We start from the raw sequence: 8,475 nt of genomic DNA on the forward strand, positions 1-8,475 counted from the left end.
AGCTCCAGCTATACAAAGGTCAGAATGGAATTTAAAGTCTTTCTTGTTCCCTAAAAAACAAAGTTACTGTTTTCTCTGGAACACCCAAAAGCAATAAAAGCAACATATTCCTGAAACATCCAAGCAAAATTATTAGCCAATAGGTATGGAGCTGATAAATACAGACATAATTAAGAACCATTATCAATTCTATTAAGGCTTTTTCCCCTTACTGTACTTTATTCCGCCACATAAATTATTATTTTCAGTAAGTAAAATTAAAGTAACGGGAAAGTATTGTTTAACCCATTTAACAGTTAAACCTGCAAATTCCTATTAAGCACTTACTGAAGATAAAAATTTAATAATCATAGTTCTCCAAGATGCCAGCTGTTTGCTGCTGTTCCTCATGGCCAAGTAAATGCTTCTTTCTCAACTTGTATGTTTCATGTTATATTAAGCCACCAGTAACTGTGGCTAGAATAAAAATTTATTTCCTGAATTCAGCCAGTTAAAAAGTGATTTACCGTGTTCATAGCTCTGACCTGCAACACCAAGAATCCATCAACTAAATCCAAAATGGTTTATTACACCTTTTTTTCAGAAGCCAGCTTTTTAACACAGCAAAAGGATCTTCTGCAGAAAAGCAAAACCTTTTAAGATTGACATTTAGGGCCATTTTTTACTGCTTGTCTGACAAAAAGCCACACCAGAAACTTTTTCTTATGTTTTTATTGTATGCCGAAGTTCATTAAAGATAGGGTTTTGCTTGTATACAAGTTATTCAAAAAATGGGTCTAGGCAGAAATTTGTTAGCAATCTGACTTATTTCAAAGCATATGTTTGTTCAGGCCACAAAAATAATATTGTGTACAAGCAGTAACTAATGAGCTGCAGATTCAAGGAGTTTCCAAGTATCATAGATCTTGAGATCTCATCAGGAAATAAAACCAAGCAGTCTCGATATAAAATAGCAGCTCCATGTAGCTTTTTCAAGTTTCAATTTTATTCAGAAAGTGACACTTAGTTCAGTTTGCTTCATTCTTCGAAGCTTCATCGAAGTTTTCAACAAGATCTACAAAAAGAAGATTGTTGGAATTAAAAGTTTGACCTACTTCCCCTTTGCCAAACATTTTGCATTTGGATTTTTCCCTAAGAGTTCTCCTTCATACCAAGTTTTTACAACATAAAAACTTCCAGCTTATAAAATACAGATCAAATAACTTCTAATAGCTTCATGGTTCATTCTCCTTGCTTAGCCAAGTTTTGGATGATTCATTATAAAGCACAATTTGAAAAGCATTTAACTTCATTATACCCACAACTGGGCAAACAGATACTGAGAAGGTATTTCTTCATACCTTTCTAAGGGAATATTCAATAATCATCTTAGCCATTGCTATTACCTCTACACAGGATCAAAATGCTAACTCTACTTACTAAGTCTCTCATGATACCTGAAAGCAATGAAATAACGTCTGCAGAAATTCTGTGACAGCAAGTTGTTAGTCAATAATACCCTTACCATTCCCAGCCTGACCTTATGCTCTGCTTACACTGAGATGTCTCAGTAAAATTCATCTCCTTTTCCTCCACTGCATGCTTGTTCTTACCTGGAACTTCATCATCATCATCTTCGCCAGTAGCAAGTGGTGCTTTTCCATCCACAGCTGCAACAACAAATAGTTGAACACCATCATTCAAGCTCACCATAGGCATCTTGATTAGCTGTTTTACTTTGTGTATTTTGAAAGCATTAAGTGAAGCTAAGCGCTCACATTCCCTTTGTTAGTGATGATGCTTAAACAGTCCAGTGGGAAAATTAGAAGATGCATGTTAACTAAACCAGCTTAGCAGTCACCATCTTGTACCAAGCTCTACTGAGTGCTCTGCTTGGTAGTAATTTTCCACTGCAAGTGCAGAGACCAACCAATGTTACCAATTTCTCTTAAAAGTAGGTTGGTTTATTGACTATGGCATGCTTGTCAAGATTTATATATTTAAATCATCAAGTTGAAAGGAAAAAATCTTATGATCCAGACATTCAAAGAAAACTGAGATGCAATTTGGAAATTGCAGGCTGACACACATGACTAGAGGTACTTAAAAGATACTACTGTTCCCTGGTAAAGTCAGGGAATTATGAAACTGGATGCAGTTTTACACTTCCAGGGGTTGGAGGTGACCAAGTGTTCTGATCCACATGTTTCCTGACTCATAATTTCTTTACCCATTCCCACTGTATTTGACAAGAGGTACTGAGAGTTAACCATATCCACTGTAGCAGACCAATGAGCATCTGCTGAACTTCAGCAGTATAATGCTAAGAATAGATATCTCGGGTGCCTGTGTGCAAGCGCCACTACTTTTACTGCTATTCTTAGCTGTACTACCAAGGGTAAGCTGTCCCATACTATCACCTCAGTTTTATTCTGATTTATCTTTCTCAGTTTTCAAGAAAAGCATGAGGAGTAAGATGGGTTCATACTAGACCTATGTGATAATTTCTAGAGAACCAGAACTGATGAATGCATAAACTTTGGTTTGAAAAGGCTTGGAACAAGGACACCAATAATCTTCATTTCTTTTTTTAACAGCAGAAAGCTCTTAAGTGCATCTTAGTGTCATATAGGACATTTTACAACAAACGTTATTCCCTCCTAAATTGCCTGCATTGTCTTTCACCCCAAAACCAGACTATGTTTACTTCAGTACCTGCAATCATCACAGATGCCTCACTCACTGATGTTAGGCTTCCAAATCTAGCTGACAATACTGAATGGAAAAGTTTGTGCAACTACTCTGGCATCCACCCCAAGCAGAAAAGATCCAGTTACTAGGTCATACAAAGCAATCACTTTAAATACATCTCCCTCTTACTACAATTACAAAATTTAGCTTAGAATATAACTATCTTGTTATGAGAAGACTGAGCTTTGAGGATAATTTTAAATCTCTCAAGTACTTTTTCATTCAAGCCCTGCTACTATCACAAGGAAGGCATACAGATGATTTTAGGAAGAAAGGACTTGAGGACCATGGGGAAAGAAGCACTTTACTCCACATCCTGAAGACTACTTCTAGGTGGATTTTTTCAGTGGGAAGTTGACAGGAGGGAACTAATATCAACTTTAGGAATGGAAAGAGAGGCTGTTTTGTTGGCAATAGAGGAAGAAAAAAACTAACAATCAAGTCAGAATTACCAAAAACTGGACACAATTATATTCTCCCATTTTTTTCATATTTAGGACATTCCATACATGAAAGGAATGGGCTTAACATATTTCAGAAAGCAAGAAGACTGTGCATGCAGGACACAAGGAATGTTCCCAGTGTCATCAAGCCTGTCTTTCACTCCTAATTTCCATATTAGACAGCATCTTTTCCAAACCACCACATACTTAAGTCCCTCCTCTACTATTCCCACACAGTTTTATAAAGGACAAATGTTGATGTTATTTTACTAATTTAAGGATAGAATAGGAAGTTGGTGTACATAACTTAATGCTGATGCCACTCCTGCACTCTACACTGTTCTATGCGTATTGAAATTATAATGTACTTCCCTCCATATATTGTACAATTCCCTCCTACTTACCAAAAAGCCAATGCAAAAAATACCTTCACCACACCACTGAGGCAGAAAAGTACTTGCAACAAGTCTGGCACATTCCTTTCCCCATTACTTGGATTTCCAAAGTGTCAAGAGAGACGTAATCCAAACTTACCTTACTTTAAAACCTAACTCTTCAAAAGTAATTTGTCCACCTAGCTTTAATGAACAAGGTACACCTAAATATGATAACTTCATCAAGAAGTAAACTACCACAAAATCAAGTTTGGCTACAGCTTTCCAGTGCTAGACCAGCTGCACGACATGCCAACAGGCAACTGCTTTACTGAATTATACTTGACATTGAATTTGAGCTATAATAAGATCTAAAGAATTCCATGTCTTTATAAGTGTTTTATGATATGCTTGCAGACAGCAAGAGTGCACTGCCTTGTGTCAGCCGCCAGCATGAAACACACTGAAGTCTCAACTTACGCTGCTTGGGTAGGGCTTCTGCCAATCTCCTCAGGCTGGTCAGACTATCAGCTCCAAGCTGGTTTAGGATGCTAGGAAGCATTTCTGTCAGCTGCTTTGTCTCAGCATGGCCAGTGATAGTGAAAGTGTTAGCAGCCAGAGATGCCTGAACTTTTGGATTATTGAAGTGAATGACTGTTCCTTGATTGGTAAACATGTTTACCTGAAATAAAAAGAGTATTTGAAGCAGTTTAGCAAGATTTTTCAGTTTAACAGGAAATTGAAATTAAGGTCCATGAAGATCTACTGATAATTTACAGGCAAGTTTAGAAGCTGCGCAATTTACCAGGAAATTATTTTAAAACATTTTATATAGAGGAATTATTTTCCTTTCAAGCAATTACCTCTTCAATTCCAGAAATATTATTGACTCCCAGTTTCTTCAATGAAAACTGAAGTTTCTTGTCATCTGCTGTAGCTGTTCTGTGAACAACCTTCTTCTTTCTGCGGGCAGTACCCTGTGCAACAAAAGGTTAAAACTTAAGTAGATCTTCACAAACTCTAATCCTCAAGGGTGTCTAACTACTTTACAACATTTAGGAATCAAGTGTACATACAAAGTTTAATGCTGTGTTTCTGTGTTACTGTGCATGCAATCCGGCCCTCCCAGCTGCACTGCCGCACTCTTACCCATGCTATGAGGCAGCATTTGCACACTCTGTGAGAAGTGTGAGGTTTTAGGAAGAAATGTACCAGAGAATATTTATTCCACAAATCTTATGATTCTGCAGCATCTTAGAAAAGAGAAATTTCAAGTTTATCCTTGTTAACCCAAGTAATTACAAACATAAAAATAAAGAATTAACAGTTTTAGGTAATTTCTGAAGCTTACCACTTTTTCCTTAGATCATCTTTCTTAAATTATAGCCAAATTTGGTAATAGTCAGAGGCCTTAAAGTTATGAACACATCATTAATAAATGAGAAAACTCAAAATACTCAATTTTTATTCCAAACAGCCATCTCCCATCTTATGGACCTACATATTTGAAGAACATCTATTTTTCAAAAATATTTTATAAATTCATTAAAAAAAAATACTGCCACATAGTGTTCCAGACCAACTCAGTTTAGAAAACAAACAAAAGTTACCTACAGACCCAGAGCTCTAGATTTCTCCAGGGAATTAGCTGTCCCACATTAGAAGTTAACTATATCAATGAACAAGCAGGAAATGTCATTCTATACTTCTTGCACAATTATAAGGGTTCAGTAAATTATGCACAAAATGTCCAGGAGTAAGTGAAACTAAGCTCCTTTTTTACACACTGTAACTACTAATTAAGTCCTTCTACTCCAGCTACTCATCTGCTACATGTCAGCAATAAGAGAATGTGTTGCTGCCCAGCCATAAAAATAGCTGAATACCTTTTCAGTCAACTCTCAGAACTTAGAAAACTGGCTGTTCACTAACAACTCCAAGGTAACTCAGTTAACAATGAGGAGTGTTAATAACAAACTCCTACGAAACTAACACTTGCAAGACTACCCCTCCAAAATTTAGATTTTTCTAGAAAGCTTGATATTCATACCCTGCTTGTCTCAGGTTAGCACACACAGTGGTTTGGAAACTAGTAAAAATAGTAGAAATTGCTTCGTTTTAGTGCCTTGTCTACCCACAAAGTAAACCCGATAAGGCAACTTGTAAGTCACTCTGGATCAAAGACCTCTCAGTAAATTTCAAAACATGATGTCTTGAATCAAGGACTACACAGAAACACATACCTCCTCCACATCCAGCTCAACTTACATGGCAACAATGCCATGAAGAAGCCCAGGAATAATTTTCCATTATAGAAAAAATTTTAAAAGTCAAGTTCAGGCACTCCAAGTATTTCAGAGGCTAATTTTAAAACTACATGACAGCATCACCACTCTAAGCTTTGCTTAATGGCTCTAGAAGATTTTTTTAATATTGACTGTGAGGCTGTGACAGCTGTAATCTGAATGCATACTCTTACATGACAAACATTAAACGACTCTGTAAGTCAACACACATTGGTTAACAAGCACACAACCACCAATGTAATACAGAAGTTCTCTAGCTAACCAGTAAATCATACAAAGAATATGCAAAAATCACCAAGGCAACTAATTACTACACTAATGCTGATTTAAGGCTGCCTAAATTAACAGCAATCAGGCAAAAAAACCCCAACTCACAGGAACAAAAGCTCCCGGAAATTCGTCAGCAAGAGCTTTGTTGAATAATTTGCACTCTGAAATATTGTGTATGCTCCACAGGTATAAAAGAATTACTGACAAATACCTGACCTGTATGACACTGTATGGACACTATTTAAAATGTATTTTGCCATATGACTATATTTAACATACTTTTATAAAATTTCAGATTATAAATAAACACAAAGCTAAATATATTCAGATGTCTTAAATAAACTAAGATGAAATGGTCTTCTGAGCATGTTAGTTTACAATTACAAGAGTATGACAGGCACAAATCTCCAACTTGTGCTGAAAGGAAAAAAAACAGCTTTGAGCAGCATAAATATTTCTGACAAGAGTCCGTAACAAAACCATCTATGATTTGTTATGAAAACTATACCCCACCTCACTTGCTGTTAAGATCCATTCACTTCAAATCCTACATGTCTTCTGAAATAGCTATACAACAATCATAGAATCATAGAATGGTTTGGGTGGGACCACAATGATCATCTTGTTCCAACTCCCCACTGTGAGCAGCGACATCTTCAAGGAGACCAGGTTGTTCAGAGCCCCAGCCAACCTAACCCTGAACACCCCTGGGCAAGGGGTATCCACTACTGCCCAGGGCAATCTGTTCCAGTGCCTCACCGCCCTCACAGTAAAGAATTTTTTTCTAATATCTAACGTAAAACAACCTGCTTTCAATTTAAACCCACTCTTCCTTATTCTGCCACTGCACAGTCTTGTAAATACTCTTGCCCCATCTTTCCTTAAGTTTTCTTCAGATACTGAAAGGCCACAATTAGGTCACCCTGAAGCCTCCTCTTTTCCAGGCTGAACAAACCCAATTTTTTAAGCCCTTCCCCATAGGAGAGGTGCTCCATCTCTCTGATCAACTCAGTGGCCCTCTGCTGGACTTGCTCCAATAGGCTGATGTCCTTCCTGTGCTGCAGACCCCAGACCTGGGCACAGCACTCCAGGTGGGGTCTCAGCAGTGTAGAGTGAGGGGCAGAATCCCCTCCCTTGCCCTGCTGTCCATGCTGCTTTTGATGCAGCCCAAGATACAACTGGCTTTCTGGGCTGTGAGTGCACATTGCTAGATCATGTCCAGCCTCTCATGCACCAGCACCCGGAAGCCTTCTCTGCAGGTCTAGTCTTGATCTGTTCAGGCTCCAGCCCGGGCTGATACAGGGGGTTGCACCAACCCAGGTGCAGCACCTTGGACCTGGTCTTGTTAAACCGCAGGAGGTTCCCATGTGCCCTTATAGTGGGTGTTAAGTCTGCTGTAACATAACAAAAACAAAGAAAAATGGCTGGAGATTGAGCTACTACATACTGCATTTATGGATGTGGCTCCAGAACACCCTGCAGCGGGACCGCTTCCCCTGAGGGCAGTCCAGCCAAGCTGAGTGCTCTGGGCTGCTCCCACCCCGCTTCCAGCACCGCTCGTGCCCGGCCCGGTGCGTGCAGGGACACGCAGTCCCGAGGGCAGGGAGGGAGGCGGCTCCTACCTTGCCGCCGATGCGCACTTGGGCCTGCAGCTTGGCCAGCTTCTCCTGGTTCATTATGGTCTCCTTCATCTGCAGAGGCAACAAGAGCGCCCGGCACCGGCGGGTGTGGGAACGCAGGGGCAAGTGGGCACGGAGAGTCCGCAGCCACCCCTTCACACCCGCCCAAACGCAGCCTCCGCGCCGGGAGGGCAGCCTCGCCCGGTCACAGGGCCGGGCAGGGGCTTAGATCGCAGGCAGCGCCGCCGAGCCGAGCCGAGCCGAGCCCAGCTCGGCCCGGCCCGGCCTCCCTTGAGGCCTCCCTCCCCACCCATCACCCCCACCGCCGCCGCTGCCCACGGACCCGCAGCCCCCAACTGAGCCACAGACCCCTCCTGGCCGTCCCCTCCGTACCTCGGCGGGAGGCGGTGCCGGAGCGGGGCTGGAAGCGGCGGGCGGAGCGCGGCGCCGGATCCGCACGCGGTGCAGCGAGATGGCGGCCGGATAGAAGGAGCGGCGTCCCGGGCCGCGCATGCGCCGCCGGCGGGGCTGGCACGCCTGCGCAGAGCGGGGAGGAGCGGGGCCGGGAAACGCATCCGGGTGCGCCGGGCACAGGCCGTGGCCCGACAGCCGTGTCAGCCCAACCACCACACTGAGTGCCACGGACTGTCCTCTCATAAACGTCTCCAAGAATGGTGACTCCACCCCCTCCCTGGGCAAAGCATTCCAATATCTCCTCACTCTTGCTGTGAAG

The 8,475-nt window shown here is 41.5% G+C and overlaps 1 protein-coding gene across 1 annotated transcript; it reads right to left on the reverse strand.

Annotated features, from left to right (window-relative positions):
• Positions 1 to 963: 963 nt before the first annotated feature.
• Positions 964 to 8,268, reverse strand: BTF3 (basic transcription factor 3). The gene is made up of 6 exons (XM_071580611.1): positions 8,136 to 8,268; positions 7,746 to 7,814; positions 4,411 to 4,524; positions 4,028 to 4,229; positions 1,593 to 1,649; positions 964 to 1,054 (listed from the first exon to the last, which is right to left on the reverse strand). The coding sequence occupies exons 1-6, from the start codon at positions 8,253 to 8,255 to the stop codon at positions 1,008 to 1,010; spliced, it is 609 nt and encodes a 202-aa protein (XP_071436712.1). The 5' UTR covers positions 8,256 to 8,268; the 3' UTR covers positions 964 to 1,007.
• Positions 8,269 to 8,475: the final 207 nt, after the last annotated feature.

Source organism: Pithys albifrons, chromosome Z (genome assembly GCF_047495875.1).
Source record: "Pithys albifrons albifrons isolate INPA30051 chromosome Z, PitAlb_v1, whole genome shotgun sequence".
NCBI classification, from domain to species: domain Eukaryota; kingdom Metazoa; phylum Chordata; class Aves; order Passeriformes; family Thamnophilidae; genus Pithys; species Pithys albifrons.